We start from the raw sequence: 12,017 nt of genomic DNA on the forward strand, positions 1-12,017 counted from the left end.
AGTTGGCTGGCCACTGTGTGAACAGACTGCTGGACTAGATGGACCCTTGGTCTGATCCAGCAGGGCACTTCCTATGTTCTTACGTTTAACTACAAAGCAATGATAATTGCAGAGATTCACCTGATGGGTGCAGATTCATCTCCCTTGTCCAGCCAGTCCTGCGGTGGGATTATGTACATACACCAGAGTCCCCAGTTGTAGCCATGGGCAGCATTGGCATACTGCTGCACTTCAAAAGTGTTGTACTTAATGTTGTCAATAGCTGGGAGAATGATCCGTTTCCTATCTTCTTTGATCCGCGTAAGCGCTGGTTCCACCCTGTAAACAACAAAGAGATTTTTTATATATTTTAAGAGAGTGAGAGTGAGAGAGAGCATTTTGTTGGGGGTGGGGAGAGAGTGAGTGAGTGAGAGAGAGAGAGTTAATGCTTTGTGGTTATGCTGGATGACTTCTTGGTGTACCTTCCAACATGGTGGTTCTTGGCTCTAAGATGCCCATAAATGGGTTTTCAAGTTGCCTGAGGAATACCTGGTCAGGGCCTTGAATTTGTTAACAATTTTGAAAAAGTGGCCCAAGTACCTTCCCTTCGTTAGGGATAATATTTATTTATTTATTTATTACATTTCTATACCGCCCAATAGCCGGAGCTCTCTGGGCGGTTCACAAAAATTAAAACCATTCAAAGTATAAAACAACAGTATAAAACCATAATATAAAAATATATATATTAGCTGGTGGATCTCAGTAGGTTCTGTTAATAATGGCTAAGGCAACGTCCACAGAGACTGTTCTGGAAGGATAGAATTATTTGGACAAGGGGGCATGTATTTCTTTCCCCCCGCCTCTTTTGGCTGGGGAGAATCTCACCAAGCTGTGCATGTGAAGAAAATGCAATTCTGAAGAAAGACAACCTGAGAAAAGGGCAGACAGCTGAGCATCTTCTCCGGAAGGATGCCAACTTTTCTCCTAGAAATCTTGACGTATTTGGGGGGCATCCGTTGGAGAATCAAAACTGGGCTTCCAACTCGTACATTTGTAAATAAACACAAGTAGGGATGTCGGGATGTCAGAGGACTTGGTCCAGAGGGTGCAGCTCTCCATTCTTTCATCAGTTCCCACTCACCCACCCCACTTCGGCCTGCATTCCAATGAGTTGGAATTGAGTTGGGCCAGTTTGTGGATTTTCAGGTTCTTTTAAAATGTCTGCAAATAGCAACTTGTGCAAATCGTAGCCACAAATTTCTTTGTGTGCACAAGGTGCCAAGTTCAATCCCTGGCATTTCTAAACCACCCAGAGAACTTGAGCTATTGGGCAGTATAGAAATATAATAAATAAAAAATAATAATTAAAAAGATCTGATAGAAGGTGATGGGGAAGACCTCTGCTGAAGACCCCAGAGAGCTGTTTCCAAGTTTGAGCCCAGATAGACAAGTAGACCAATCTGGCAACATTGTATCTAAGGATGTATGAGAATTTCGATTCATTATGCACTCATAAATGCTTAATTCACTATCCTGAATGCAAACATGGATCAGAGGTAGGGATGGGCGAACATTGCAGAATACCATCTTTCTTTAAATAGAGGCAATGTGGTGCAGTGGTTAGAGCAGCCTTTCCCAACCTGGTGGCCTCCAAGTGGTTTGACCTATGACTCCCACCATTCCTGACTATAGGACGATGCTGACTGGGGCAGATGGGAACTGAAGTCTAGAACTCGACAGGCACTGGGTTGGGGAAGGCTGGGTGAAAGTATTGGATTCAAAATCAGGTTCATCCATGAACTTGCCTGGATGAACTTCAACCATGCATTTGCTCTCAACCTAACGCAAGGACGAGAATAAAAATAGTCAGGGAGCGGAGAGGCATTTATGACTATGTGGAGAAAAAGTGGAATAGAATTGATGACTATTCTAGCAACTCAAGTTTTAAGAAGGCATTCCCCAAAAGGAGATATTTATAACGTGAGTTACCATGACTGGTGAAGCCAAATAGGAAATGCACCTGATAAATACGATACCTGAAGCATGCATGTGCACATGCAATATATTGTTCAAATAACCCAAACACCCAAGACCCAACAATATCTGGCTTTTATCTATTTCCCCCCTACCTTGTTCAGATAACAGACATCTGCTCAGATTTATTTCATTTCATTTCATTTCTGCTCTCCACACCACATTAGTCAAAAGGTGACAATTTGTGGAGAGAACAAAACCTGTCAAACTAGCATACAAAATAAAAAAAAACTCCTGCTCCCAGCTCATGCTATTTAGAAAAGATCAGAGTGATGTGATTCTCAGCCTTTGAAAGATGGGGGGGCGGGTGGTTTCCAGTGAGAAGATCTGGACACGCTCCAAGAAATAAAACAACAACAACCCACAACACGATTTGGCAGAAAGCATCTTTTCCTTGGCTCTTCTTAAGTAAACTGGCTTGTCATGCTGCAGGCGTCGGTAAAACGTGGAGGGGTAAACCCCCCTCCAGTACCAGAGATGTACACTCCTCCTGCCTCTGTCAACAACACACATGTCTCCATCACCCCAGTAAGTAGCAATCATTGCCATGAATGCTCTCTGCAGGACATATGCATGCAGGCGTCGAGTTTGTGCACGCACAGACGCTGCTTCTGCCGAGATCATCAAAGCCCTGAAGACCCAGCAACAGATGTAGGCGTCATTAATGACACCCTGTTAATTTGTTTACCTCGAAGAGGAGGCCTTGCCTGTTGTGACTTGCTTATTGGGGTGGGGGGCAGATGGAAAGAAGTCACCTTGGGGTATATCATCGCCAAGCAAAAGCCACCTGCGGGAAGAGCCCTCGGGGGTTGTCACTGATGCTGCAGGGAGGCATCCTCTGTATTGTTAGTGCAGAAATACACATCAGAGAGTCGCACTGATAAGTCGCACTGTGGGCAGAGAGTTGATCTGACGGGCATCTTCTCTTGTGAAAACAGCTGCTTTAAGGGGCATGGAGGCATCAAAGGGAAAAGAGCGCTCAGCAGCGCTGAGAAACCCCCCTCTCCCTCCCCCCCATCCAGTTTGGGAGGCGAAAAATGTAACATCCTTTAAACGCCTCCTGAAGACAATTCTTTTCGCGCAGGCTTTCCCTGGGCTGGAACCGCCGCTGGGTTTATTTTGGTTAACATCTATACCTTTTGATCTGTTGCCTTTTACGGTTTTAATTGTGAACTGACCAGATAGCCTCAGCTATTGGGCAGAATAAAAATATAATAGTCAATAAATAAATATTTATTATGTCTCCCCCCCCCACAACACAACTGCTCGGCAATGATGCAGAGAAGGTGAGTCGTGCTTCTAGCCAGGTCCAACATGGTACCAGCAACACCTACGCTGATAACAAGGAAGGAGGGACAGAGAGAAGAGAGAGAGAGAGAGAGAGAGAGAGATGGAAAGCAAAGAGGCTGAGCGTGGGACTCCATGGACTAATATCATCTCACAAGCCACATCCCTCAGTCTACACAAACTGTTGGACACATGCAAAAAGTGGGACTCGTTCCTCCTTCCCCCATAAAGGTAAGTCAGGCATGGTGGGGGGGATTTCTTTCAAGCTGCATTCTGATGCTCCCTTGCCCAGGAATGACTTCCGTTGAGCTCAATAGGGCTTGCTCCCGAGTAGGCCCATCTAGGAGTGCACTGTGTGAACACCTTTAAAATGTGCTTTTGGGCAGGGGGACTTTTTCACATTTCAGTCAATGGAGGAAATGAGCACATTTGGTGGGGCAGAATTTTTATTATTATTATTATTTAAGTGCACCAAAATGTGCATGTCTTTTGTTTGAATAAAAGGCTCACATTCGGGAATGGGATCAAGGTAGATGGAGATTCAAGGCGGAACTCAGAGAACCTCAATGAGTACCAGTCTTGCTGATTCTGTCATCCGCATCTGTCAGTTTTGCTTTCCCTCTCCCCTCCGCCGGTTCATTTTAAAAAATAAAAGAAATCTCAAGTCCTTTCTCTCCCTGACAGGAAGATCTCTGGGAAGTTCTCATCAAAAATGAAGTGAAAGAAAATTCTCATCCACTTCATGCACATGACTTCCAGATGCACCAGACCATCAGCCCCACACGGCGTGTCCCATGACCAGGGATGATGGGACTTGACATCTGAAATCTCCAGAAATCACCCATCCCTGCTTTAGAGTCTCAGCAACTCAGCCTATGGAAGCCAGAATGACTCCCTTCCGTCTGTCCCACCATTCTGTGACTCAGGGCAGCTCAGCCAATCACATCAGCAGAGGCAGTCACATCATTACCACCAGCAAATCCCTGGACACATGGCACGGTAGGTGGGTAGAGTCCACACAGAATAAGCTCCCTACTTCTGCCTGCCTGTCCTAATCAGAGCTCCTGAAATATACACAGTCCATAACATTGGCAAAGAGCTGAAAATCCAAGCTCATTCTCATAGGGCTGTTGCGATTTTGTATCCCCTTTTGTTGGAAACATCTATTGGCAAAATGGGAAGCCTCAATTAGCATAAAACGGTACCCAGCATGACGGCTGCATCGGCGCCCGATGATTGAAGCCAACGTCCTTTCCTCAAAGAGCAGTCATGCGGTGCGCTCCGTTTCTTTGAGACGCAAAGCAAAGACGCTCAAACCCTTTATCAAAGGACGCATTTCTGATGCCTGGTAGAGCTGTCATATTGGATATCACCAATCCTCCCCCTGCTTTAGTACAGCTGAGTATGGCCCTCTAAGGCCGCGAGTTCGCCCTCCTCCAGCACACACTTTGCATAGCTCCATGGCAACTCCATAAATCATCTTGCTCTAGTTATGCGGCTTCCAGTACAAGAGGGATCAGATTTCATTATGGGGAACAATGAGAGTATAAGTAGGGCTATTTGTGCTTCTGCAGCCCTTTCAAAAAATAAAATAAAAAATAAAAAAGTAGTGGCAAGGGCAAGGGAATACTGCTCACTTCCTATCAGACAAAATTAGTTTCAGATCAATGGGAAGTTTTGCATTGAGGTAGGAAGAATCAGATGCATAGAGATAGGATGGGTGATATCTGGCTTGAGAGTAGAAATATTGAGAGCTGGTATAGTGGCTAAAGTGTTGGACTGGGAGTCAGGAGATCCGGGTTCTAATCCCCATTTGGCCATGGAAACCCACTGGGTGACTTTGGGCCAGTCACAGACTCTCAGCCCAGCCTACCTCACAGGGTTGTTGTTGTGAAGGTAAAATGAAGTGGAGGATTATGTATGCTGCCTTGGGTTCTTTGGAGAAAAAAGGGTGGGATATAAATGCAATAATATATTTATTTATTTTTATTTATTTGTTGCATTTATATCCCGCCTTTTTCCTGCAAGGAACCCAAGGCGGTGTACATAATTCTCCTCCTCTCTATTTTATCCTCACAACAACCCTGTGAGGTGGGTTGGGCTGAGAGTCTGTGATTGGCCCAACGTCACCCAGTGGGTTTCCATGGCCGAGTAGGGACTAGAACCCAGATCTCCCGACTCCCAGTCCGAAACCTTAGCAAGTACACCAAACTGGTAGATCACAAAATATGGTAGATCACAATCCAGAACATGAGAACATAAGTAGTGCTAAGCTGGATCAGACTGAGGGTCCATCTAGTCCAGCACTCGGTTCACACAGTGGCCAACCAGCTGTCGACCAGGAACCAACAAAGCAGGACATGATGTAACAGCACCCTCCCACCCATGTTCCCCAGCAACTGTTGCACGTAGGCTTGCTGCCTTGGATACTGGAGGCAGCACACAACCATCAGGGCTAGTAGCTACTGACAGCCTTCTCCTCCAGGGATTTATCCAACCCAATTTTAAAAGCAACCAACTTGTTGGTCATCACTACATCTTGTGGCAGTGGCTCTCCAAGGTTTTAGGCAGGATTCTTTCCTAGCCCCACTACTTGAAGAAGCTGGGAATTGAACCTGGGACCTTCTGAGTGGGAAGCATATACTCTACCACAAAGCTATGGCCTTTCCACAGTGGGGAAGACCTCATATCATCCATTACCATTGGGTGTTCTAGCTGGGGCTGATAAGATCTGAAGCCAAACAACGTCTGCAAGGGCAATTTGCAGGCACAAGAGGAAGCTGCCTTTTACAGAGTCCATGCACTGGTCCAGCTACAGCAATAATTTCTACACTGACTGGTAAAGAATCATGGGCAGATAGGACACATTCCCACTCCAGATCAGACATCTAGGGATTTAACATGGGACCTTCTGCAAGACAATATTCGAAAAATCCTGGCGATCTGAAGCATCGCTCTTTCACCCATCCTTACGTCAACTCACAAGTAGAGCCACATGACTTTCGGAGCTGAGCCACATGGTCTCCCGAATTTCTAGAGACTTTCCCCACATTTTTCAGCCATAGTTCGCACAAATAGAGAGTAGCGCAAATCACAACTGCAGCTGGGCGATTTTGCATAACTCGTGCAAATTGCCATTGTGATTCGAGCAGATTACGCAACTTGATGCAAATTGTAGCTGTGATTTACGTAAATCCCCCAAACACCCAAAATGTGCTAGTTGGCCCAACTGGTAACAAGCCAAGTCGGGCCAACTAGCGAAAGATGGAAGAGAGTCTGGGGAGCTGAGCTCATGAAAGCTCATCTAGTTTCATCCCCAACCAAAGAGGAAGTCTCTAGAACGGGCATAGTTGAAAAGAAACATGGAAGGACAGGTCATCTGTCAGATGGACAACCACCTGTCAGGGATGCTTTAGGGTGGATTCCTGCATTGAGCAGGGGGTTGGACTCGATGGCCTTGTAGGCCCCTTCCAACTCTGCTATTCTATGATTCTATGATCACAGAACTCCAATGGAATGTGTGGTTTAAGCCTAGGTTGCAGGAATTGGAATGAAGCTGTCAGGAGACAGACATTTTGCTCAGTCTGCAGACAACATTTCAAAGACTGTCATCACAGCAGCCATGGTAATAAAAATGTCAGCACAGAATACCCTCAGCATCAGCTCAAGGTCCTCTATCGATCGGCCATTGAAGCAAAATCCCCATCTGTGCCGTTTTCGGTTTGTTTGTTTTTACTAAATGCTCTAATGAATTCCTTGTTCAGGAACCCATTTTAATCATAAGGCAAATCCTCAAAGCCTACTCCTGAAACGTATTAATGGTAAATACTTAATGTCTAAATTTGCAACTCCTCAATACTTTCCTTAGACAGGGGAGGATGTAGACATTGTGGGAGGTGCGTTACGACAGAATTCTCTTGCTCTGTTCTGTCCTGTTTCTCCCCTTAGTCCCTACCACAGTTGTCTCTGTGGTCTTTGTTTCTGAGCATCCACAGAGTGCAACATTGTATTGTATTGCACCCAAGGCGGCATGCATAATCTTCCTCCTCCTCCCCATTTTATCCTTGCAACAACAACCCTGTGAGGTAGGTTGGGCTGAGAGTCTGTGACTGGCCCAAAGTCACCAAGTGAACTTCCATGGCTGAATGGGGACTGGAACCCGGATTTCCCATCCAACACTCTAGCCGCTACACCACACTGGATCTCTGGTTCATCTTAGGCTGTGGCCTGTGGTCCAGTTCTGACACTGCTGAGGAATATACCTCCTCCTCCTCCTCCTCCTCCTCCTCCTCCTCCGGGGACTAGAACCCAGATCTCCCGACTCCCAGTCTGACACTTTAGCCACCACACCGGCTCTCATTGAATCTAACAATAAAGCTAGTGCCACAAGGTAAAACATGAGTGTTCAGATGCCCTTATTTAAAACAGCAACAACAAAGCAAACTTCTAGTCCTCATGCTAATAAAGAAGTCTAAACACACACTCTAGAATGCTTAATCCTATGAAATATTTAGGGTTGGTTATAGCTAGTCTTGAGAGAAAAGCACCCTGCACATACTCAATGTTTAAGCTCTATTCTCTTCATTACTATTCTGACGTTTCAGAATAGTCTTGCACTAAGAACACGTTCCAGAGAAAAGCTCACAAAGCTAATATATGGGGTTGGAGTCAGATTTAGTTATACTTAGAGTAGACCCCTTAAATCAATGAAAAGTCCCACTGGTTTCAACAGGACAAGTAGGTCTGAAGCTGTATCCAACTCATGAAATTTATTTATTTATTTATTTATTACATTTTATACCACCCAATAGCCGAAGCTCTCTGGGCAGTTCACAAATTTGACATGGGTATGAGCAAAGCTCTGGACGGCTTGTAGCTAAATGAGATCAGAGATAACAGCAGGGATTCCCTCTGAGGGCAGATTCTCCAAGTTGGAGTCAGATTTAGTTATACTTAGAGTAGACCCCTAAGAATCAATGGAAAGTCCCATTGATTTCAATAGGACAAGTAGGTCTAAAACTGGATCCAACACACACAAAAATTGGGTATGAGCAAAGCCCTGGAAGGCTTGTAGCTAAATGAGATCAGGGATTCCCTCTGAAGGTTGATTCTCCAAGTGGGGCGGACATGGTGGCCAAACCCCACTCCTGGGAGATTCAGCAGGTCAGATGGGGGAGGCTCGGTGGTCCAGGGGTCCTGCACCCCTGGTATAATCATCAAGCTAAGAGGAGGCTTGCAGGAGCCTTCAGCTTCCTTTGTGTCTCCTTTTCTGCTCGAGTAGTAAGATACGTCACATATGTGTTTTGGACTTTGAACAGGGTATGCTCACGTGTTTTGCGAGCTAAAACCATTCTAATGCAGATTTTCTCTCAATGTCCATTGCTTAGCCCCCAACACACCACCATCACGTCATTTCTTCTGCCCACGTCCTAATGATCGTAACACCTTACCAGCCAGTGTTGAACTCAACGTGAGCATCGAAGAATCCAACGATCGGGGACGTCGCGGCTTTCCACCCTTGGATTCTGGCTCGGATCAGGCCTTCCCGTTTATTATTGCGGACAATTTTCACCAGCCCTGGATATCTCTTATGGACGTACTGGTCCAAATTAAACTTCAGCTCAACTGTAAGAAGCAAAGAGATTTGATTGGGATTATACATGGCCTATGGCATTTCACTGAAATCTCATTCTCCTTGGGGAAATATTTCTCAGGAACAATGGCCCAAAGGCGGATAATTTAATCAGACCAATCTAATTATTAAATACTTAGGTCCATCCCCTCCTGCCCCCTCCCACCCTCAAGTTAATAATAGATTGAAAAAAACAGAATTTAATATTGGCTTTGTGTGTGTGTGCGTGCTATTTCTGTGGTAAGTATCCCAGAAGGAAATGGGTTGAGGTGTTAGAACAATATCAATAAAATCATGGTTGGTGTTTTTTTTTTTAAATGGAATTATACCAGATAATGAAAAATTGTGTGTTTTTGCACATGTAATAAGTCGCGTTGTTTCCCCAACAATATCTCAGCCCAATTCAGAGGGCCTTCTCTGCTGTGGCACCCCGGCTGAGGAATGAGCTCCCTAAGGAGGTTCGCTTGGCACCTACATTATATGCTTTTAGACGCCAGGTGAAGACCTTTTTATTCTCCCAACATTTTAACAATCTATAAATTTTAAATAACATGGTTTTAAATTTGTAATTTTGCATTGCTGCTGTTTTTATCTGGTTGAGCTTTTATATTGTATTTTATATTATGGTTTTATACTGTTGTATACTGTTGTTTTATACTTTGAATGGATTTAATTTTTGTGAACCGCCCAGAAAGCTCCGGCTATTGGGCGGTATAGAAATGTAATAAATAAATAAATAAATAAATAAATTCAGGGGTACATAGGAAGCAGCCACTGTTCCATCTAGCTCACCAGGGATGGGTGGCTGAAGGAGATCTGGGGGTGGTCTGCCTGCTGACCATCCATCCAACAAGCACAAGGAAGGAGGGAAGTCCACAGCACTATAGAGTGCTAAAAGTTTCAAAACTAGTGTGGGGATCATGCGCAGGCTACATGCTGCCCACTGATGGTCTATATCAACATTCTTCAAACTGGTGTCTTGGTATGGCTGGGTTGGGCTCAGCTCGGTTTTCAAACCAGGGGAAAATCAGTTTGGCAAAGTCAGTAAGTACACAAAACATGAAAGCAGAATATTACCAGTCCAGGAAAAAGAGCAGTCCAAAAGCAGGGCTTTGTGAGGAGTCAGCAGCACAAGAGACTAGCCCAAGGAGAAGTAAGGTTTCAAGGTACTAGGAAGTTGATATTGTTTCAGCAAGCACCACATCTCAACTCAGAATATATAAGCTGGAGATTCCAGAGTCCCACCCAGAACTCAGCTGCAGCATATCAGAAGGTTCTGGAAGAACTCTTTATGAGGAGGGCCATAATTATAAGCAGCCCTTTACTCATGAGGAGCCTTCCTTTGCAAATGGATGCTCCTTCCCACAGGGGTTGTTCTGCTCTGCTACTTGGGATTCTGACACTCTCAAGGGCTAGCCTGTGTCTCATAAGTGGAGTCCCTCTCCTTTTATGGAAATGAACCCATGGCTAAGTCTGCCAAGGCCCCAGGCTCCTCCTAATCTTCTGGCATGGGCTGCTTCTTGAAGTTGATTTTCTTTGGAAGCTCTAGCTCCTCGTCTGAAGAAGATTTCTCCAGTGGGGTGGGGGCCCCTCCAGATGTTTCGGACTTCAATTTCCATTGGGCGCAGCCAACATGGCCAATAATCAAGAAAACTAGTAGTCCAAAATATCTAGATGACACTAGGTTGGGGACGGGTGGTTTATACTGGCTGGCAGTAGCTTTTGAGGTTTTCAGACAACAGTCTCATCTAACCTTACCTGGAGCTACTCAGAATTGAACCTCAGAACTTTTGCATGCTCTGAGCTATAACCCTTTCCCAAATCTCTGTAGAGTACATGGTTTGTACACCATCTCCATGTTGGAAATAATAACAATACCATGAGTAAAACATCCCTTAGAGATACTCGCATTGCTTTTGTTTTCATTCAACAGCTTTCTCTCATTATGGACAAAGCAAACGCACACCTAGTAAGAAACAGGAAAACAAACAAGTAATCCAGAAAACAAACAGGTGTTATAAATGTTCACCATTGTCGCTGTTGTCATCCACCAGAATGATTTCCTTCAGCAAGTGAGATGGAGTGTGGTTGACGACGCTGTGCACCGAGCGCAAGATGACAGACAGAGCCTCGTTTACAAAAATAAAGACCACCGAGATCTGGGGGAGGTCATCAGAGTAGGACATCTGTTTGCATCTGGAGAGGACAAAGGGAGAACTTAGACCGACTGAGCATGTGGCACAAGGAACATCTCAGCTTTCAGCTTATGCTGCCCATGCCAACGGAGACACCTGCTTTTCATGGCTGCTTCACCCATATGAACTGGCCTTGAAATCGCCTGCGAAACAGGACATACTTTTCTCAGCCACTGCGATGTTGAAAATGACTGGTGATCTCACTGGGCTATATCCACATTCATGGCACCGATTGCATGCAGGACAGTGAAGACCCACCCAGAGAGCTTTTTGTGAACCGCCCAGAGAGCTTCGGCTATTGGGCGGTATAAAAATGTAATAAATAAATAAAAATAAATAAATAATCTAAATTTGGACGAATATTTTGCCAGGAAAGAGACCTTTGGGTCGTGATGGATTGCTTCACGAAAGCACAAATCCATTCTGCTGCAGCTGTGAAAAATTCAAATTCATGGAAGATGGCCGTAACGTCCTGTAGTATTTATGGTTTCATATATCTGAAGAACTTCCTACAGCCAGCATAAAGAAGAATAACCTTTATTTCAAGTGCGTCACGATACATACAAAAACTGCCTCTCCCATGTCAGGTGAATGCATTTATACAAATCACTAGAACACTCACTCAAGTCAATTAACCCAATCAGCACACAATCATTACAGTCCCTGGCCAGTGAGACCACATCACGCCAGTCCTTCTACAACTTCATTGGCTGCCAGTCCAGGTCTGGGCCCGATTCAAAGTGCTGGTACTAACATTCACCTTAAACGGCTTGGGGCCAGGTATATGTGCCTGCCTGGACATTAAGATCATCTACAGGGGTCCTTCTCCATGAGCCCCTGCCAAAGGAAGTGAGGCAGGTGGCTATTAGGAGGCGGGCTTTCTCTGC

At 45.0% G+C, this 12,017-nt stretch overlaps 1 protein-coding gene across 1 annotated transcript in view; it reads right to left on the minus strand.

Annotated features, from left to right (window-relative positions):
• The window catches only part of GALNT9 (polypeptide N-acetylgalactosaminyltransferase 9), a 143,718-nt gene that overhangs the window by 81,159 nt on the left and 50,542 nt on the right, over positions 1 to 12,017 (minus strand). Inside the window, exons 3-5 of the mRNA XM_063143739.1 lie at positions 10,965 to 11,131; positions 8,754 to 8,928; positions 121 to 318 (exon numbers count right to left, since the gene is read on the minus strand). Coding sequence (XP_062999809.1) covers positions 121 to 318; positions 8,754 to 8,928; positions 10,965 to 11,131 — 540 coding nt within the window. The remainder of the gene's footprint in view (positions 1 to 120; positions 319 to 8,753; positions 8,929 to 10,964; positions 11,132 to 12,017) is intronic.

The sequence above is a fragment of the Elgaria multicarinata genome, chromosome 18 (assembly GCF_023053635.1).
Source record: "Elgaria multicarinata webbii isolate HBS135686 ecotype San Diego chromosome 18, rElgMul1.1.pri, whole genome shotgun sequence".
In the NCBI taxonomy this organism is placed as follows: Eukaryota; Metazoa; Chordata; class Lepidosauria; order Squamata; family Anguidae; genus Elgaria; species Elgaria multicarinata.